Source organism: Macaca mulatta, chromosome 1, assembly GCF_049350105.2.
Source record: "Macaca mulatta isolate MMU2019108-1 chromosome 1, T2T-MMU8v2.0, whole genome shotgun sequence".
NCBI lineage: Eukaryota > Metazoa > Chordata > Mammalia > Primates > Cercopithecidae > Macaca > Macaca mulatta.
In genome coordinates this window covers 11,691,967-11,714,173 of record NC_133406.1, presented here as the reverse complement: position 1 = coordinate 11,714,173, position 22,207 = coordinate 11,691,967, and the positions used below count along the sequence as shown (strand labels likewise).

General features: G+C 36.3%; 1 protein-coding gene across 7 annotated transcripts in view; it reads left to right on the top strand.

Moving 5' to 3' along the window:
• The window catches only part of RYR2 (ryanodine receptor 2), a 794,036-nt gene that overhangs the window by 338,684 nt on the left and 433,145 nt on the right, over window positions 1-22,207 (top strand). For all 7 annotated transcript variants that reach the window (XM_077998277.1, XM_077998259.1, XM_077998275.1 and 4 more), the window contains 2 exons: window positions 5,860-5,959; window positions 6,665-6,761. In XM_077998277.1, coding sequence (XP_077854403.1) covers window positions 5,860-5,959; window positions 6,665-6,761 — 197 coding nt within the window. The remainder of the gene's footprint in view (window positions 1-5,859; window positions 5,960-6,664; window positions 6,762-22,207) is intronic.

The following is a 22,207-nucleotide window of genomic DNA, read 5'->3' as shown; positions in this document are numbered from 1 at the left end:
TGAGATCGTACCATTGCACTACAGCCTGGGCGACAAGAGTGAAACTCCGTCTTAAAAAAAAAAAAATTAGTTGGGCTTAGTGGTGCACACCTGTAATCCCAGCTACTCAGGAGGCTGAGGCAGGAGAATCGCTTGAATTGGGGAGGTGGAGGTTGCAATGGGCCGATACCATGCCTCATGCCACTGCACTCCAGCCTAGGTGACAGATTGAGACTCCATCTCAAAAAAAAAAAAAAAAAAAGTGCTTAAAGAAACAACAGATGTTTAACTAGAAGACAGTGGAAGGAATATTATAGGTGATATTAAATAAAGATCTATCAGGTGAAAGCAAGGTTCATCTGAGGAGGTGCTGATGTTGTTAAAAATAAGTAAGCTTAAAAATGTCTGATAACAAATTAGTTAAAACTACCTTCTAAAAATAAACATTTCCAGTCATTGATTTTACAGCTCTGTAGTCATCGGTGTCTATTGACTGATGAAGGATTTTTCTTTCACTAACAGTGATGGTTAAGCTAAGATTAAACTAATAGTGCATGGGGTACACTCATAAAGCTTACAACTATTACAATGCTAAATTGATGAGAGCTGGTTTGGAGGGTTGGTTTTCACCCTGTCCTCTGAGAAGATGCCTTGTGGACAGCAGAGGATGCTGTGGATGGCACCTGGGATTGATCCACCGTTGTCTGCTGTATACATTGAACATTGGGGCACAATTTCTGAGGTATAGAGGGTCTCAGCCTCTAAAAATGATTGTAAACGCCTCACCCAGATAATGTCTTTTCTCATTTTTGCTGTTTTATATTCTAATGTCAAATGATACATTAATCTTCTTTTCAAAAATATCCAAAAGGAAAGAAATTTTTTTGCTCATTGAAAATCTTATTTTCTTTTAAAGAAGGCCTTAGCAAAGCACCTTAAGAGAAATATACAACTTAAAATAGAGAAAACATGGCCAAGTAGATATTACTGACTGAATTTATTTCAAACTAAACAAAATAAAACTTACAAAACAATTTTTTTCTGTGTGTTAGGTGTAAAAATCACTCCAGTATGTACAAATGTTTTCAGTCTGAGGATTGGATTGTTTGCTCTGGAAATGTAGATTTCCAACTGATTTTCTACTGATCAGGTTACTTAATGAAACAGGCCAAGTTTTTCAGATCTGTGAAAACATTGCCAAACAAACAACTGATTGAAAATATATTGGGAAAAACAGAATGCTTAATCTAAAGGGTGATTATGAGAAAATGCTTAAGAGAAAGCTATTCTACAGTTCAAAAAATTTACTTCTTTCTTACCCACCTCTAAATGTCTAATACAAAATATGGGTAATTATTGATTGCATAATAAATTGCTGAATTGCCTCAAGTTGTGTGAAAATAATGATAAAAGAGTGATCATAAATATTTTCGAATGATTTATTATATGAACCAATTCATTTTTGATTAATTTGCCTTGAGCCTTTCTTTCCTCTGTGGATCACGTAATGGAACCATAAAATATTACATTTGGAAAGAACAACTATTTCTCTGCCCCTCATTTATTTATTTATTTTTTTTCAGAAGAAAAAACTGATGCCTGAGGAGTAATATGACTTGTTTACTTGTGTTTCCTGTCCCTAAATGACAATGTATTCGGAATGTTGCATCACCAGGGCCGAAGTACCTGGAAGTTTAATAAAAGATGAATAAATGAGGGAATCATTGCATCAGATAAGGGTTCAATTCAGAGATTCTTGGTACGAAGTTTTTGTACCATGGACTTCCATTGCAGGCTGATAAAACTTATTGACTTCATCATAAAAATGGTAAAATGCATAAAATACATGGATCAGAAAGGAAACTAAAGGTATCAAAGTATAATCTGTGTAAGGCGATTTATCATGTCCCTTCCATTTCGGAGATGTTGTGCTTCTTTCATGTAATGTCTTGTTACTCTTGGATCAGCAGTCTTGATTGACAAACCCTCCGACGACTCTGCATTCCAATCTACATTTTTTTTTCTTTTCTTTTTTTTGAGATGGAGTCTTGCTCTGTCGTCCAGTCTGGAGTGCAGTGGTGCGATCTTGGCTCACTGCAGCACAACCTCTGCCTCCCGGGTTCACGCCATTCTCCTGCCCCAGCCTCCCGAGTAGCTGGGACTATAGGCGCCCGCCACCATACCTGGATAATTTTTTGTATTTTTAGTAGAGATGGGGCTTCACTGTGTTAGCCAGGATGGTCTTGAACTCCTGACCTTGTGATCCACCCGCCTCGGCCTCCCAAAGTGCTGGGATTACAGGTGTAAGCCACTGCGCCTGGCCCTCCAATCTACATTTTTAAATACGATGTCTTCTGAAGATTCATGTGCCTATTAGAGCTTGAAAATCACTAATCCTAGGATCAAAGTGAGACCTGGGTGCCCAGAGGTTGGTGGCTAAAGCCCCTGTACTGCTGTTGGTGGATTGATGCTACCATATTTTCCTGTAAATCCTACAGTGGTTCCATATTTCAGCCTAAGGCCAACTTGGCTTTCATCCTCTGCCAATGTCTGTTTTTGCTTTAAGTATAATTCATCCCAATTTCAGTAATTGAAACTGTTGTTGCTTTCTGAATATTGCATACCACAAGCCTGACGTGATGTAGTTTTTACCCAGACTTCCCTTTGCTGTTTAAGCAGCAAAATTGGAAGCATTCAAAATAGAATATTTTCTTTAGAAGAGTAGACCTTATTTAGAGAACTTTCTGTGATTGTAATATAATCTTAAGGACATATTTGGGACTTTTTCCCACAGACTGAAATTTTCATGTTTATGGTTCTCTCATATTTATTATTTATCTTCAGGCATATATATGATTTGGAAATGGCTTTTTTAACTCCCTCACCCTATTTTGTCACTGCTGTAAACACCTTATTGCCTAAAATAGAAGGTCGTTGGCCTGGCGCCAGCCTTTGTCTGTGGGCCTATCAGTGATTCCACCTCTTAGCATGTGCTGTCAGCTCCAAAGACGAAGCTCTGGGCTGTAATGTATGTCCCCGTATCTCCACCTCTGTGCTCACACTCTTGTCTTCAACACATTCCCCTTATCACACATTTCCCTTCTCAGAACTTCTGAGAGGGCCAGGGGGCTCAGCCCACTTCCGATAGCAAGGTTTCTGGTATGTTAAAAATAAAAATTCCCAAATGGTTTACAAAAGTGTTTGGTATGTTTTACATATTTGCACATAGCACATTCACATTATTGATCCACATACTCAAATCCAACGTATGTAGACACTTGTTTGGGGACAGCATCTCCAAAGATATAAACGTGAGACACAGGCCAAGTGATCCTACTGACTCCCTCAAAGCCCCCAACCCATGAGAAACTCCACTCTCATTTTGTTGTCTGGAGTGTTCTCTTCTTACAATTCCTGTAGCACGTTGATTACGATTTACACAGCATTTTTAAAGGCTTTTCCCCACCTTCCAGATCCATTTATTTATTTATTTATTTTTTATTTGATGGAGTCTCGCTCTGGCATGTCACCCAGGCTGGAGTGCACTGGCATGATCTTGGCTCACTCCTAGTTCTGCCTCCTGGGTTTACGCCATTCTCCTGCCTCAGCCTCCCGAGTAGCTGGGACTACAAGTGTCCGCCACCATGCCCAGCTAATTTTCTGTATTTTTAGTAGAGACAGGTTTCACCATGTTAGCCAGGATGGTCTCGATCTCCTGACCTCGTGATCTGCCCACCTTGGCCTCCCAAAGTGCTGGGATTACAGGCATGAGCCACCATGCCCGGCCCTATTTTTTTTTAATTTAATTGGTACATAATTTTGTACATAATTGGTACAAAATATCACATGTAGCCCATAAATATGTATATGTTTTACATATTTACACATATGTATATGTTTTACATATACATATACATACACAAAATACATGCACAAAATGCTCCACCTCAGTATATAAAAAGTGTAGCATGCAATGTTTGAGGTAATAGATATCTCAATTACTCTGATTTGATCACTGCACACTGTGTGCACGTATCAAAATATCACATGTGATATGTTTATATACTGAGGTACAGCATTTCGTGTATGAATTTTTTCTATGAGATTACAAGCACCCTTGGGGTGGAGAATGTATACTATTAATATACATAGTACATTCAGTGAACCCATGATGAATTAACAAATGATGGTAATCTACGTATCATATTACATGAGCTTTTACTTGGTCACAAATATAAGCATGGGTATTTTGAATTATTTTCAGAGTTTGGTTAAAATTGGTGTCATTCACATGGATATGTGTGTGCGCATGTGCACGTGCTTTTTTTTTACACTAAGTATTTATGGAATAGCTTAAAATATGTATTTTTAAGTTTATGATACTTTGATTTTATGATTTTGGTTATCTTCTCCACATACATGGTTATTGGATAACGTTACCAGATGCTAGGAATACAGCTGTGAACCTGTGTCAGATAACTTCTAAAAGGAAAAAAGAAAATAATCCCAAGAATTTCATTGTGTGATAATTGCTTTGAAGGGAAATATATTCTGCTTGTTTGTTAAAGCAGGTGGGATATGATTTATTTGTAAACAAACAGTTTTAACATATTGGAGAAGAAATTGAGTCAATAAAGGAATCTTAGCTGGGATTACATGTAAGAATGACAGATTGAAGTGAAGAAGAAATTGTACAAAAGCAGGCAGCTAGCTGAGGTTGAGGAGAGGCATAAGAGCAAATTATTGCTAAATCTTATGTATTAGCTGGTAAATTTTCAGTCTTACTAATTGGAGAAACGACTGATAAACCCTATATACATATCACAATGTTAAAAGTTTCTTTGGTTTTATTTTTAAGAGAAAGAGAGTGAACGACCTCTTCTTGATGGTGATTTGAGAATAGTATCTTTATGTTAAAGAGATCCTTAGGATGTTTAAAAGGCCTGGAGTACACCTAAGGTGACTACTTTAGGCTGTGACTGATCTTCATCTAACTAAGATGGCCAAGATTTCTGGTCTGATTAAAGTCTGTGAAAACTTAGGCTATCATCAGCATTGGCAAAGTGTTACAGAAACATTGCAGGGATATTGGCAATGTTTACTGAGAAGACTCCACAAAAACAGGTGGTTGCTGTATATGTGTTTGAAATTCTAGAGGCAGCCTAGTAATGATTAGTAAAATAAGCAAGGCATATGGCTGTACTCATAATTTTGTTTTTCTTAGTTAACATTCAATAATTCAGTCTTATGGCTCTAAAAGATATTAAGTATGTTTTATTTTAATATGTTTCTAAGAAGGAAAATCTGAAATTTGGTAATACCTGAATTTTGGAAGAAATGTAGCTTGGTTTTAGATAGCTGTTAGGAAATATCGCCATCTAATGGCTTTTGTATCAAATTGCAGATAACAGTTCCTGAAGGACTCCGTAAAAGACCCTGTAAGATGCCTGAGGACTTCATAAAATGAAGACTCAGTAAACTTGGTCCAATAGATTTCACTTACTTCATCATCAAAAAGCTGTCAGAGTGTGATATGTGGAAAACCCAATTATAATTTTAAGTGCTCATTTTGTTCATCAATCACCCTTAAAACAAAAATAGTATCTTGTTACAAATAAACTTATTTAGTGTATTCATTTATGCATATTTTGATTATTGACTTAAGTCAGTAACTGTTCGAATGAAGTTTTAAAATCCCTAAATTCAGAGAGGAACTTCTTTTCTTCTGACTAGTTTTTTGATTCTTGAATGACAGGTTGAAACAGATGTTCTCTATGAACATAACCAAATCAGCAATGTTAAGTTTGCATTGCTAGAAGCGCTTACATATTACAGCTTACCAGAGCCTGAAGTGATGCCTTCTTTTGCCTCTTGATACAGCACTTGTCTTACGGCAACGGCAGCTTACATGTGGATGCCGCTTTCCAGCAGACTCTCTGGAGCGTGGCCCCAATCAGCTCAGGAAGTGAGGCAGCCCAAGGTAAAAACTCCACTTCAATTAGATGGCCTGTCCTTGATGCAAAGTTGACAGTCATCTTTGGAATTGTGATAATGAGCTGATTGTTAATTAGAGCTTTTTGTCTGTGTCTAAATATTCTGTAATGTGGATACCTGACATTTGAGGATCTTGTTTAAATTGCTGTTTTAAAAGTGAAGCTTGGGTGAACATTAATCTTCCATTATTTTTATGCTACTGTCAGCTTTAGTTTATTTGTGTGTGCTTTCTGTGATAGCTTCCTATGGGTTGTTTTCTTCAATTTTTTGACCTCAGGGTGTTGCCTAGTTGGACTAATGTCAAGATTTCTTGTTTTCTGAGGTCAAGCCTTATAGCCGGCACAGGAATTTTACAAAGAATCAGGGTTTCCTAGGGAAATATCTGTATATATTCTGGCTATTACAACTTATATAGGTTCATATCTGATTGAAATGTGTTTGTGTGTTTAACAGAGGATTTTATGTGTTTGAGGTCCTGCTTTTAGTGGGAATATCCCTAACTGTGGGACTCAGGCACCTGGGACTCAGAGGGAACAGCAGGCACTGTCTATCTCTGTGACCTTGACTAGGTCCTTAAGATTCACTAGACTTCAGTTTCTTTATGAAAGTAGATCGGACCAGATGTCCCTTCTGTCCAGTTAACAACATCTGACCCTGACAGTCCAAACTGAATGATTTTTAATTTTTACAGGGTATCTCATTGGTGGTGATGTCCTCAGGTTGCTGCATGGACACATGGACGAGTGTCTCACTGTCCCTTCAGGAGAACATGGTGAAGAGCAGCGGAGGTTGGTACCCGAGCTCATTGCATTGAGACTTGCACTCTTTTGCTTTGATGTAATGTTTTTAAAAACTAGGGATCTATTTGTTCAGGCCAGTAGCATCAGACAGGATGGGTTACTGACATTCATTGGTTCACTGAAGTGATCCATTTGTTGCCCCCCCTTAGCTTTTTCTCATGTTATATTTCTATTACCTACCAATAGAAGAACTGAAGATTTTTGTATAATTAAAACGTATTAAGAAACGCTGAACAAAATAAACCAAGCGGAAAGAGTGACCACATTGCATTAAACTACTTAGAACTTCACTAAATGCTCATTAGTTTTGATTAATTTTCTTTTTAGAATGTGTAATCTCAAACTCAGTTTTGAAGTCAGAGTTCTCAAATTGCATACAATTTTAGGACCCTTTGCTATGACCTCTCATTTATTGATACAGATGATAGAATTGATCACTTTCTCTCATATTTAATGTGATATAATACCTCTCTCATGTTAATTTATTTGGCACTGGGACAAGATTAAAATAGTATGAATCTACCGAGAAAAGTGCACAAATATTACAAAACCATAAAAATATTTAGGATAGTTTGATTGCTACTGCTCTACCTCACAAATTAATGAATGTAGTAAGATGAATATGTAAATAAGAGATTGCAGTGAGAGAAGGCATTGTGTGGATGGTTTGTTACATATCTTTAAATCTTTTAGTGGATATGTGTCATATTAACATGGACACTTAGGTAACTATTAGTTAATGATTATTTATTTTTATAATTTAATAAAAATATATAGAGACCATTTAGAAAATAGCCATTTAACCAGCTGCATAATCTCAGGAAAAGTACCTCTGAAACCTGGGTACTGGGTCTTAACCTCTGTTCCCAGGTAGACCTAGATGATAGTCGGGAATGACATACATCCCCTGGAAACATTCCGTAAGCTAAAAATGCCGCTTTCAGTAGGTTTAGGAAGATGTCGATGGTGTCAGTAGGGTTTGTATAAAAGATAACGGAGATTGTAAGACACTTGGATTAAGGAATTAGTTTCAAACACAAGTATAAACTTAAGAACTAGAGAGATGGCAAGTATATTCTGGGAACAGCAATTATTCCAGAGCGATGAGGGGGAAAAATGGAAGAAAAGGTGGAAAGTAGACAGGAGAAGGATCTTCAGTGCCATTCTCATGGGCAGGTTTTTATTCTGAGGTTGTTAGGAAGGGATGTGGGGATCGGAGTGGAATAGTTAGTTCTCCTTTAAAATAGTAACTCTGTTAGGCAAGGAGAGCTTAGATTAGAGGTGGGGAGAATCTAAGGCAGGGAAATGAAATGCAGTAATTCATGTGACAAAATCTAAGAACTTAGCCCAGAGAATGCCATCAGAATGGAGAAGTTTACTTGCATCATAGACATTTAGATAAAAGCGATGAGTTTAGGGGAGAACTAGATACAGACTGTGAAAGAAGGTATCAAATCCAGTGCCATCTTGTTTCTGCCTCAGGGGAAGACAGCTGGGGCTGAATGATTGCAGGAGATGGTGTATGTTTGCTATAAAAGATGGAGTTAAACTTTGGTTACACATGAGTATAGTCTATGAGACATCAAGTAGGAAATTGGGATTTCTGAGTCTTTAACTGAAAGCTTGGGATGGATGCAAATTATAAGTGTAAAGTGGATATTTAAAGGAATGGGGTCTATCATATGTTCATCAGATGGAGAGGGAGGAGCTGGGAGCTGGGATTAGATGTGTTTATCAGTTTGGGCATTGCCTTATGAAGGCTGTAAAGCCCTGGAATAACCTAACCAGGTGGGAGGCTGAGGATGGATTCCTACAGAATTCTGATGTTTAGGATGTGGACAGAGAAACGAGTCAGCAAGAGAGTCAGAGTGATAGTTTAGTGGGGAATCAGGGAAATTAGTCATTGAAGCCAAAGGATTGAGCTGTGGATATGTTTAATGCTATGATGCATTCATTTGGAGTTAGGGCTTATAAGAGACCATGCCAGAGTCTTTGGATCCTCAGTCCCTGATTTGTTAAATGGAAGACTTAGACTAAATGATTCTTAGGGCACTTTTAGCTGTATCTACAGACACTGTAGAGCTTTGTGGTTAAGGTAATGGACTCTAGAACTAGACAGATCTGGGATTGGGCCTCTGCTCTGCCACTTACCAGTTGTGTGACTCATGCAGGTGACATAATCTCTTTAAACATTGGTTTTCCCTCTTTGTAAAATGCAGCATAAATATTATCTCCTACTTTGTGGGGCTATTGAAAAGACTAAATAAGGAAATACACGCGAAATACTTGAAGCATATTGAGACATCGACACATTTATTGTTGTTGCTGTTATTATCCCTATTATTTAGACTGAAGAGGCAGCATTTAGCCAGATATGATTAAAAAGTTTGAGGGACTCTGGGCATGTGGATGACAGAATGGTACAGCATAGACTTTGTAGGAAGAGAGGCTAGACTAGATCCAAGAAGATCCTTTTGATGGCTAGTTATGATTGCAGAGAAATCTAGGGGACAGTTCAAAGATATTTTAATCATGTTCTGGACCCACTCTCCTTTTGCATAATTGTTGAAGCCTGCCCCTCCTTTCCAAATACTCTTCTTGATTTCATGTTGATAATTTCAGTGTCAATTTAATCTCAGTATGTAATTAGACCAGCCTATCAGGACTCTTGTAGGTAGTGATGGTGGTATGAACATGTTTGTTTGTGTCCCTTTTTATAACATATTTACATGGGTGAAATTAGATGAAAATGGATGTCAGATTACGACTTGAGGGAGAAAATGAGTCAGCAATAGGTGGCACAGAGCCGAAGGGATGTAGCTTAAGAAAAAACTGCTTGTGTTAGTTATACTGGGAATGAGCAATTATTTGAATTGAATGATAAAAATAATTCCTTGAATTTCAGTTATATAGCACTTTGTTATTTCTAAATCTTGTTAATACCATTGCTTAGAAAATTTTCAGCCTCCCTCTGTTATTTCCCTAGGTCATTGTAAGGAACTTGGGGGAGGCAAAGGATGGCTCAGCCTGGAAGCAGTCTTCCTTTATTTGATATCAGTCTTTACTGGGGCAGACGTGCATAAAGATGATCTAAAAATATATTTTTTTCATTCATTAAAGAAGTAAAAATAATTTGATTTCTGCATAGTGACTTGAAAGCTAGAGAAGGTCCTGGGAAATATGTAAAAAAAATTTTTTTTTACCTTTTATTTCTTTCCTGTAATTATGATCTGGCTATACTCATTAGTTGTATGCTGTTGTTAACATTAAATAACTAAAGTTCAATTTACTTTTTTAGGAGACATAGTGGAAACTATTAAGGAGATAGCCAGAAGAGATGTTTACTTCTGAGTGATTTAGGAGTAGTCTGGTCATAAATGCTGTGTGTCTACACGGATTTGTCCGCCTGTTCCTGCTTTGTTCTATTGACAGTTATTTAATATACATAACTGTAATTGTAGCTATTAAAAATCCAGCTCAATTTTGGCTTTTATGATTCTAGACATCAGTAGAGGTACCTTTACCTTCCTCTTCACATTTAGATATGTATGTGTATGTGGTTACCTATTCATTCTCCTAAAGAATGTTAATAAAGCTCTTAGAATGAAGAGCATACAGAGCTATTCAATTAAGAAGAACTAAATTGGAGATGAGGCCTATCTGAGTTAAACTAAATATTTATCTTTTTCTCATGCTTCCTGCCCATTTTGCTTTTATGGATTGAATTCTGATGTGTTCATGAAATACAGCATCACTATTGTTTTAAGTTACTTGAGATTTTTTTCAGGAAGACAAATCGCTCTAAAATGTCTAGTAGTCAACTTGTCTAAACAACAAAAAATAGTGAAAATATAACCTATAGTAGTTGTGAGCAGTCAAGTAAAAGGGAGAGATCCCGAGTATTAACTATACTGTCATAACCTTTTAGTTCTTATTAAACTCTTCATTAGTGAGATAGAATGAGTTAAGCAAGTCTGGTAGTTGGGAAGGGATGTATCAGCATCCCTTGTCAATCATGTTTTAATTATTACTTTAGAAATGGACTTTTGGGCCTGACGCAGTGGCTCATGTCTTTAATCCCAGCACTTTGGGAGACCGAGGCGGGCGGATCACAAGGTCAGGAGATTAAGCCCATCCTGGCTAACACGGTGAGACCCCGTCTCTGCTAAAAATACAAAAAAAAAAAAAAAAAAAAAAAAAAAAAATTAGCCAGGCATGGGCGCCTGTAGTCCCAGCTACTCGGGAGGCTGAGGCAGGAAAATGGCATGAACCCGGGATCTTGCAGTGCATGGAGATCGCGCCACTGCACTCCAGCCTGGGTGACAGAGCAAGACTCTGTCTGAAAAAAAAGAAAAGAAAAGAAAAAAATAAAACCTTTTGCACAACAGGGTAACTCCAGCCAACAATACATTTATTGTACATTTAAAAATAACTAAAAGAGTCTAGTTGGATTGTTTGTGACACAAAGGATCAATGCTTGAAGTGATGGATCCCCCATTTACCCTGAAGTGATTATTATGCATAGTTTGCCTGAATCAAGGCATCTCATGTACCCCATCGATATATATACCTACTACATGCCCACAGAAATTAAAAATAAAAACTTAAAGAAATAGGCTTTCATTCTGGAGGCTTGAAATTTGATTACTAAATTTTATTTCAAGCCTGACATATTTTATGTGGAGATTATTTTCTGTTCTAGACTTTGTTTCTAGATAGCATCTCATTATATCCATCCAAAATTTTATGTGAATATAATAAAATATCAACAAAGGCATTTCCTTTATGTGCACACAGACTTATTTATGGATTCGATATGCACTACGTGAATAAACTCTGCATACTTTTACATTAATACATTTTAAAATGGATGCATTGGGGAAGATTATTTGGGGCCTATAGTTTGGAAATCTATTAAGGAAACATTGTTTGAAAAGCATTATTTCTGTTAAAAACAGGTTTGCAATGTTGAAACTAGTTTTATTGATTCAATAAGAATTTGTAGGATGACTGTTATTTTCTGGGTGCTGGGGCTTATAGTAGTATACAAACATTTACAAAGTTTATTTTCTCAAGAAGTTTACATTCTAGTAGGCATATATGACAGTAAATATGTTTATTTATAAATGCATACACTTACCCATGTATACAGAGATAAAATGCATTAGGTGATGATAAGAGCTAAGGAGAAAAATAATGCATGGACGGGGATGGAGAATGTTCATGTGTGTGGTGTGTTTGGTGGGGGAGGTAAGAGGGAGAGGTGGGGGGAGAAGGAGAGTAAGGTTGTTCTTCTTCCACCTTATCTGGCATTACTCTTGGCATATGCTTGCTGTATCTTGTTACTTTCAAATGCAGGCCAATTAAGTCATAGTTTCTGACAGTATCTGGAAATAAATGCTACGTTTGCTTTCCAAAATGTGACTCAGCAGGAAAAAGCTACGCCATGTGTATGCATGACAATATTTTTACCTCCATGCCTCTTTTAATATTATGATGATTTAATGAGCTTTAGTTATAAATAATTGATAACGCATGAGATGGATTGGATATAATGAATTAAATGTCTCTCCGTCTGGCTTAGAAAGAGATTGCATAGTTTATATCTGTGTACAAAACTGGATGGATGACTAATATCTTTGTGAGGATATTTGTATGCTTTTGGCCACCACCTAGGTGGAAGCTTTCAAAGCTATTCTGTTGTTCTCCAAAATGGTCAAGGATAAAGTTTAACCTATGAGGGCTTTTCTTCTTTTTCTCTATCTTCAGGTCCTGCATATATCTTTTCAGCCTGGAACTGAGAGTTAGATGAGTCAGCTAAACAGTCTTGCTGGAAGAGTCAGTACATAAAGGAGAGCTACTTTCTGCTTTTTGCCTCTTCTCCTTTCGGAGAGATTCACTTTTTACTCCAAACTTAAACTGATTGCTGATTGCAGAGAGCGCAGTAGCTACTGTAGTTTGTCATGTTCTGGAAGCCTGACTTGGTCTAGAGCCGCATTCTCAAGGCATGGGCTGGGTAGAATGACTGCTTCAAAAACGTGGGCTTTTAACACAGAAGATTAAAAATATTCATAGGAATTTGAGCTGCTGGGTCTTAGCAAAAATGAAAAACAATGAGACATTTGATGCATTTAGGGTATATGAATAGAAAAACAGACAATAGATTAAAATCAACATTATACAAAAAGAAAGCTCTCAATGATTTTCTCAATTAAAATTTAAGAACATGACTTGTCTACATTGGGTTTATTAACTTAATCTATATGTAAGCAATATCTTTCAGAAGGGAAAAAAGAAAGAGAAGCATCTTCTTTTTTAAATTTCCAGATGGCTTTATGGTTGTATTGTGTCTGCAAAGGATGCAAAGTAAAGGTAACAACGTGTATTTTGTTGTTTTTCTGCTCTAGTCCTACCTACGTGATTCTTTCAATGGTGATTCAAAGTGTAAGTTATTGTTGTTTCAAATTCATGCTGATTCATTTACATTTTATACAGAGGTGTCATCTCAAAACATACCTATTTTCCCTCGTGCAGCAACTTGAATAGAGCTATTGTGGCAAACTCAGCCCCTGAATAAATAAGTAATGCTTCTTGAGATGCTGGTTAGGCAAGTACTTCTTGATTTGTTACTAGGAAGAGACTCCTGACAGCTGCTTTAGCACCTGCCTGCAGCTCAGCTGCTCAGCCACATGCTCCCAAAGGTACCAGCAGCAGAAATTCTCCCATGAAAATGTGTCAACCGAAACACTTATAATTTCACTCTGAAATAACCTTTTAAGACTGGATTTGCTTTTCAATCGCCTCAACTGAATTCCTTTAATATTTATTGAGGGACTTATATAGCCCAGACATTTTTGGTATGTGCTGGGTATGAAAACATGTCTGAGGCCCAGCCACTATCTTTCTGGAACTCACCATCTGTATTAGTCTGTTCTCACACTGCTGTAAAGAAATACCTGAAACTGGGCAATATATAAAGACAAGAGTTTTAATTGGCTCACACTTCTGCGGGCTCTATAAGAAGCATGGCTGGGGAGACCTCAGCAAATTTACGATCATGGCAGAAGGCGAATGGGAAGGAGGCATGTCTTACATGGCTGAAGGAGGAGGAAGAGAGCGAAGGGGAAGTGCTACACAGTTTTAACAACCAGATCTCGCGAGAACTCATTATTACAAGGATAGTAGGGGAAAGTCTGGCCCCATGATCCAGTCACCTCCTATCAGTCCCCTCCTCCAACATTGGGGATTATAATTCACAGTGAGATTTGGGCAGGGACACAAATCCAAACCTTATCACCACCTTTTAAGATCTCAACAACACTGTATTCAGGATGAAGTGAATGTTAATCTGGGAGAAGCCATTTATAATTTTTGTAAAACTTAGATGGTAGAAAACATATTTTACCATTCAAACCATTCAACCATGTGAGAAAGATCAGCCAAGTCTTTGCTGACCTTTGATTTTGAAGGATATTTTTGTCGGCCTATGAAAAGTTAACAAAAAAGCTTTTCTTTTCAATAATTAGTTTGAACCTGCTGTTCAGTATCAACTCTAAATGGGAATTGCAGGTGAGTAATTGTGGGTGACTGTAACTATTTTTCAGATGATTCCTACATACATTTTAAATACGAGGGTCTAGTCATAAATGAACACAACCAAACTTAACTTGATTGAGGACACGTCTGCTCGTAGGACTGTCTTTAACTTCCCCACACTTTCACTTCCTCCATCCCATAGGGCCATTGATCACCCTGTTGGTCTGCATATTCATCTCTTCCATTCAGTTTTCAGCCAGGGCTGTGCCATTCATTTCTTGCATACCTTTTGCGTAGTGAGGTATATGTGGGAATCTGCATACAAATGCTGTTGTTTTGTATTTGTGAAAGAAAGAAATGGAGAAAAAATAACTCATACACTTTAATGTAAGTTTGGTTAAGGATGGCTGTATAGAGAATCACCCTTGGTTGTGAGGTCCCCCATTTATATTATCTTGACAATTCCCGAAGGATTGTTATCTGCCAGCAATTAGGGGAGGGGAAAGAAAGCCATTTTAATAAACCAGCATAATAACCTGAGTGAGTAGAAAACTATTTTGAGGACTATGAATGACTCCAGTATGCTTGGCTAAGTCATCTATATTGAAAATACCTTGATTTCAAGTGAGTAACTCTACATATGGGAAGAGTCTCTGGACCAGTAGAATAGGAATCTGAATCTTGATGACAGTGATTTAAAACAAAAGCATTTTTGGGGTTGTAGATATCTTTGAGAATCTAATATATGCTACAGATTCTTCCACAGAAAATTTACATACTTGCCAACATGCACAATTTTTGTGATGTTAAATTATGTTTTCTCCCACTATTTTCTCTATTCTTTCTTCCCATTTAAGCAGCCAGCAGTCCCTGTGTTTCTTTGCCTACGGGGAGGTTTGAGACTTGGCAGAAAGCTCAAGTTTTCTATAAGGCATCTCTCTTCCTGACTTTCAGTCCCCAGAGATTAAATCTAAGGCAATTGTTACGCTTAATGTCTTAGACAGAAAGGAAAGAGGGATTGCTTCAGACGGAAAAAGGAGACGTTTTCCCCAGACTTAAAAGACATTCACATGGATCAACTGGACTTTCATACATACACAAAAGAGAACCTGGGCCTAAACTTCACATTTTATATCACATCTAATTCCAAATAGATCACAGACTTAAATATGAAACAGACTTTTAGGAAAACAAACATAAAAGTTTTAGGGGAAAAAGATGCAGATAGAAAAAAATCTTTGGGATCATAGAGTTCTTAAACTTGACACAAAAAGCATGTCTATAGAAGAAAAAATGAGGCTGGACACAGTGGCTCACACCTTTAATCCCATCATTTTGAGAGGATGAGACAGGTGGATCACTTGAGGTCAGGAGTTTGAGACCAGCCTGGACAACATGGCAAAACCCTGTCTCTACTAAAAAATACACAAATTACCCAGCTGACCATAAATTGGAGAGATGAGGAGCATCTAGAAAAGGATGCAACCGCCAGTGAGGTAGGAGGAAAACCTGGAGAGTGGAATCAAAGCACAAGATTGTCAAGGGCAGTGGAGTGATCAGCTATGTCAAATGCAGTTCTCCCCTCAAATATATTCATAAATGGAATGCCCTTGGAACAAAATGTTTTCATTCTTTTCTTTCTTATAGCCTCAGCTATGAACTTTGTGCATTACTGTCAAGTCTAATGCACAGACTCATTCTCCTGAATTTCTCTCCTAAATGTGCAAGTTTTTACTGCATATGTCTGCATGAATTTCACTTGAGACAGCAATTCAAATATATCAACCTTAATTTAATTCCGCCAGAGATGTTTTCCTTCTTACAGTCCGTAACTTGGTTATGTATACCAGTCTACTGTGCTCAAAACTTTGCCTTGACTTTTCTGTTTTTGAAATAAGAGAAAGAAGGACTTTAAGTCCTATCGATTTTATTGCTATTTTTTTCTCTCTTAGACTTGTTTCTCTTGCTGATATCAATTTTAAGGGTGCACCTTCGTGTTTACTGTGATTTGAGGGCTCTGTCGTGCTGTTGCTTTCAGATTAATATCCAAAGTCCTTATCTTTAACTCCTTATCCTTTCTATCCTTGTGGATTTGTGACCCCCATTCAGAAAAGTAGGTGAGAAAACTTTCTTAACTTTATCTCTTCATCCCACCGTCAACCACTGAGATATTCTTGCACTTTGAACATGGCAGCATTCTACTTCAAGATTCTGCAACCTTTCTACTCCACTGCCATGCTCCTCATATCCTCATTCTTTTCTTTGCGTGCTGAATTCTTACTCAGCTCCAAGGGTGAACCCAAATATCTCCCTCATGAAAACTTTCCAGAGCTCTTATTGACAATTTATGTCCTTTCACCCGCTTCCCTCCTCTTCCCTTCCCTTCCTCCCCTCCCCGCCCTTCCCCTCCCTTCTCCCATCTCTTTATATGTAGTTTCCCCATAATACCACATAGGCTAGTTTTTGTTGTTCGTGTCTTTCTTACCATGTTAAACTGCATATTCGTGGATACAGGAACTTTGGTTTTTTATATTTATTTTTCGTAAAATATGTACCTGTGTGTCTAGAATATGAATGGTAAGCAATTAGTGTTTGTTTTTGGTTAAATACAATTATATTTCTATATACTGTTGTTTATATGAAAGAACAGAAAGATAATAGTTCTTCATATTATTTACTTTTGCAACATTTACATATACACATTTGTAGCTCTCCATCCTTCTCTTTTAAAGAGAATAATCAAAGTTTATTTGAGATAGCCTGGTGTTATTTTGTTTATTCTGGAGAAAAAAATGCCCCAAAAACTACCTCCTTTTTTCCCTGCTAGTATATTCCTAATATATTTTCATTACTATATTAATATTTGTTGAGCTGGATTACTTAATGATTTTAAAAAAATTAATAGACTTTATTATATACTCTTAGGTTTACAGGAAAATTGAGGAGAAAGCACAGAGAATTCTCCCTCACCAGTTTTCCTGTTATTAACATCTTGTATTAGTGTGGTACTCTTGTTATAAATGATAAAGCAATATTGACACATTATTGTCAATATTGTCAAATGATAAAGCAATATTGACACATTATTCTTAATTCTCTAAATTATGCTTACTCAGTGGTGTGCATTCTATAGACTTTGACTAATAACATATATCCACAATTGCAGTAACACACACAGTCATTTCACTGCTCTAAAAATTCCCTATTCCCCATTTATTCCTTCTTCCCTCCCCTGAACTCCTGAAAAAATAAATTTTTTTACTGTCTCCATAGTTTTGCTTTTCTCAGAATGTTAGATAGATAGCTATAATCATATAGTTATAGCCCTTTCAAACTGGCTTCTTTCACTTAGCAATGTGCATATATGGACTCCTCTATATCTTTTCATGACTTGATAGCTGATTTCTTTACATCACTGAAAAACATTCCAATGGATGTGTTACAGTTTATTCATATTTTGGAAGACATCTTGGTTGCTTCCAAGTTGTGGTAATTAAAAGCTACCATTAATATTTACAAGTTTTGAATAGACCTAATTTATTTGGGTAAATATCAAGGAGCACCACTGGTGAATCCTATGGTAAGAGTATGTTTAGCTTTTTAAGAAACTGCAAAACTGTCTTCCAAAGTCACTGTATCATTTTGTAGTCTCACCAGCAATGAATGGGCATCCTCACCAGCATTTAATGTTGCAGTATTCCAGGTTTTGGCCATGGTAACTGATGAATAGTGATACCTCAGGTTGCAAATGATGACATATGACATTGAGCATCTTTTTAAATGCTTATTTGTCATCTGTATATCTTTGATGAGATGTCTTAGATCTTCTGGTGAATTTTGAATTGTTGAGTTTTAAGAGTTCTTTGCGTATTTCAGATGCCAGTCCTTTCCCAGATATGTGTTTGCAAATATTGTCTTTCAGTCTCTGGCTTGTCGTTTTATTCTCTTAATAGTGTTTTCTTGCAGATCAGAGGTTTTTACTTTTAATGAAGCCCAAGTTACCAATTTTTTATTTCATGGAATGTACTTTTGACATCTAAAATGTCATTGTCAAATGCAGGAACATCTAGATGTTTTCTTATGGTATTTTTTAACAGTTTTATAGTTCTCTGTGTTACATTTAGGCCTATGGTTCATTTTGAGCTAAATTTAGTGGAAGGTGTCAGGTGTGTTCTAGATTAGTTTTTCTACACATGTGTATAAAGTTGTTCTAGCACTGTTTGTTGGAAGGACTATATTTTCTCCATTGTATTAGATCTGTGATCCATTTTGAGTTAATTTATGAAGGGTGTGGTCTGTGTCTAGATTATCTATCTATCTATCTGTCTGTCTGTCTGTCTGTCTGTCTATCTGTCTGTCTATGAGGATATCAAGTCTTTTCAGTACTATTTGGGGAGAATTTCCATTGAATTACTGATTCTTTGTTAGAGATCAATGTACTGTATTTGCGTGGGTCTATTTCTAGGTTCTCTATTCTGTTCCATTGACCTATTTGTCTATTCTTTCACCAACACCACACTGTGTTGATTACTGTAGCTTTATAGTAAGTCTTGAAATCAGATAGTGTCAGTCTCCCAACTTCGTTCTTCTTCAGTATTGTGTTGGCTCTTCTGTGTCTTTCACTTCTCATATAAACTTTAGAATCAGTTTGTTAATATCTACAAAATAACTTGCTGGGATTTTGATTTTGATTGCTTTGAAACTATAGATCAAATTGGGAAGAACTGACATCTTGAAAATATTGAGTCTTCCTATCCATGGACATGGAATATCTCCCAATTTATTTAGATTTTGTTTGACTTTTTAAATCAGAGTTTTGTAGTTGTCCTTATTTAAATTTTGTACATATTTTGTTAGATTTGTATTTCAGCATTTAATTTTTTGGTATTAGTATAAATAATATTTTTTACTTTAAATACCTATTGTTCTTTGCTGGCATAGAAGAAATTGATTTTTGCATATTAGTGTCCTGCAACTTTCCTATAATTGTCTATTAGTTTCAGGAGATTTTTGTTGTTATTCTTGATTCTTTGAGATTGGGATAAATAATCATGTCATCTATGAAGAAAAACAGTTTTATTTCTTCCTTCTCAGTCTGTATATATTTAATATCCTTTTCTTATCTTATTGCATCATCTAGAACTTCTAATACAGTCTTGAGTAGTAGTGGTGAAGAGAACATTCTTGATTTGGTCCTGATGCAGAAGCAACAAGTTTCTCATGATTGAGTTTGGTGTTAGCTGTAGATATTCTTTGTAGATGTTCTTTACCAACTTGAGGAAGTTCCCTTCTATTCCTCATTGCCTGAGAATTTGTATTATTAATAGACACTGGATTTTTTTCAAATACTTTTTCTTCATCTATTGATATGATCAATGACTTTTTTCTTTAGCATGTTGATATGATGGATTATGCTATGGTTCAGTGATATCTTAATTACCTTATATATACAAAAGGAGAAAATATTTATTTTTTGCTATCATATACGTACTCAAACAGTACATTCCTTTTGAAATAAAAAATAGTGATTTCTGGAAATACCTGTTATGACATTTATAATATATTTTGTTTAGATTATGAAATAACTACTGGTTTTTGAAGGGAGAATTGAATTCTGTGGTGTGTCACAGAAATTCTGTGGGATATTCTGTGATATATTCATTGAAAGTGGAGTTTGGATAAATGAAGTAGTATTTTATTACTGCCCTGCATTGCAGTAACTAAAATACATTGATATGGCTTCTTCTTTGTCCCTATTATGTTCTACAGTAACATGTAATTATAATATGAATTGGCAAGGAAATCTTCAGAGCCTAGTAAACTGTTCTTCTCTATTTTTAACATATGTAATGTATTCATGATCAAAATTTGATGTGACTAATTGAATTGTCTTTTCTTATTATTATTTACCTCTTCTGGTGTTCAGTATTTGTTATACACTTTTTCTTGACAAAAAATGAAACCAGAATGTTATGTATTCAGAAAATAGGGTTCTGAATAGTTCTGTATCATTTCCCCATTGCTCAAAAGTCATGGTAAATGTAAAAAAGAGAAAAATAAAGTTCACTTAGAGCCCGTCTCAAAGTGTCTGTGATGCTGTAGTAATAATAGACTATGTAAGCTATTCAGCATTACTGCACTAACCTTGTCAGAGCTTTTTTATGTTGAAGAAACAAAAGTAGATTGAAAAATGCCCCAATTGTTCTTTCATGTGGCTTTTTTGGATAAGCCAAGTGCTCTGAAGCACTGTAAATTTGTCTATATTTCTCGTAAGGGGAAAAAAAGATCTGTCACAGTGTAGATATGAATTCTAGATTTAGAAATGGTATTCAAGATAGATAAGGTAAGACATTTCTCCCAATTTATGAAAGACCCTAGACCCTGAATTTTATCCAGCTAGCTTTCTCTGAGATTAAAATGACCAATAATATGGGTAGAATATTCTAGATCTAGGGTCAACCAATCAAGGTAGTAGGTCAAATCCAACCTACTGCCTTTTTTTGTAAATAAAGTTTTATTGTTATGCAGCCATCCTATTTTTAAAAACATGTTGTCTATGTTTGCTTTTATATGATAATAACAATTAAATAATGGGACAGAGACCATATGGCTTATAAAACCTAAAATATTTACTAACTGGCCTTTTACAGAAAAAGTAGGTCCGCTTGTGTTTTAGACCACCCTTTTGTGGTGGCAATGAAAGTCATAGGGGTGGGTGTCAAGTCCAACAGTTCTAGAGACAGTGGATCCCTATGCTGGAGCTATAGGAAGGGTGACAAAACAGGTGACTTCAGAAGAGGATTTAAATAAGAGAGAAGGTAGGAAAAGAAGTATTCTTTTAATCTACATAATGTATGCATTCTTTTCAGAGCTTGATTTTTTTATAGTGTCATTTTACAAGTGTTTGCAATGCATACACAATAGAATATTATATAACCTTAAAAAAGAAGGCAGTCCTGTCATTTGCAACAACGTGGATGAACCTGGAAGACATTATGCTAAGTGAAATAAGCCAGGCACAGAAAGACAAATACTGCATGATTTTACTTACGTGTGGAATTCAAATTCATGGAAGGAGAGAGTAGAATGGTGGTAGCTAGAGGTTGAAAAGATGTTGGTCAAAAGGTACAAAATTTCAGTTAGACAAGAGGAGTAAATGTGAGAGATTTAGTATATTACATGATGACTGTAGTTAATAACCATGTATTCCATACATGGAAATTGTTAAGGGAGTAGATTTTAAGTGTTCTTGCCACAGAAAAATAGTAAGTATGAGAGGTGTATTTAGGTATGTGTGAGTATTTAGGTATTCCACAATGTATACATATTTCAAAACATCATGTTATACATTATAAATATATACACTTTTTGTTTGTTAATAAAAAAAATATATATATATATATATTGCTGGAGATGCCCAAGAAAGGCATATTAACTAGTATGTGAATTTTAAGACTGCAAATACATTCAGAATCATTTTGATATAGAGAACTACTAAAAGCAAACTGAGGCTCATCATGGCTCATGCTTATAATCCCAGCACTTTGGGAGGTTGAGCTGGGCAGATCACTTGAGTCCAGGAGTTCGAGACCAGCCTGGGCAACATGGTGAAACCCTGTCTTTACATAAAATGATACAAAAAATCAGGCAGATGTGATGGCATGTGCTTGTGGTCCCAGCTACTCTGGAGGCTGAGATGGGAGAATCGCTTGAGCCTGGGAGGCAAAGGTTGCAGTGAACGAGATTGCACCATTGTGTTCCACCCTGGGCGACAGATTAAGATTCTGTCTAAAAAATAAAAGAAAGAAAGAAAAAAAGTATGCAGATATGCCTGAAAAGGAATGCTGATGTGTAAATGCATCAGTTTGCTATCCTGGAGGGAAGGTCCTTAGTTTTCA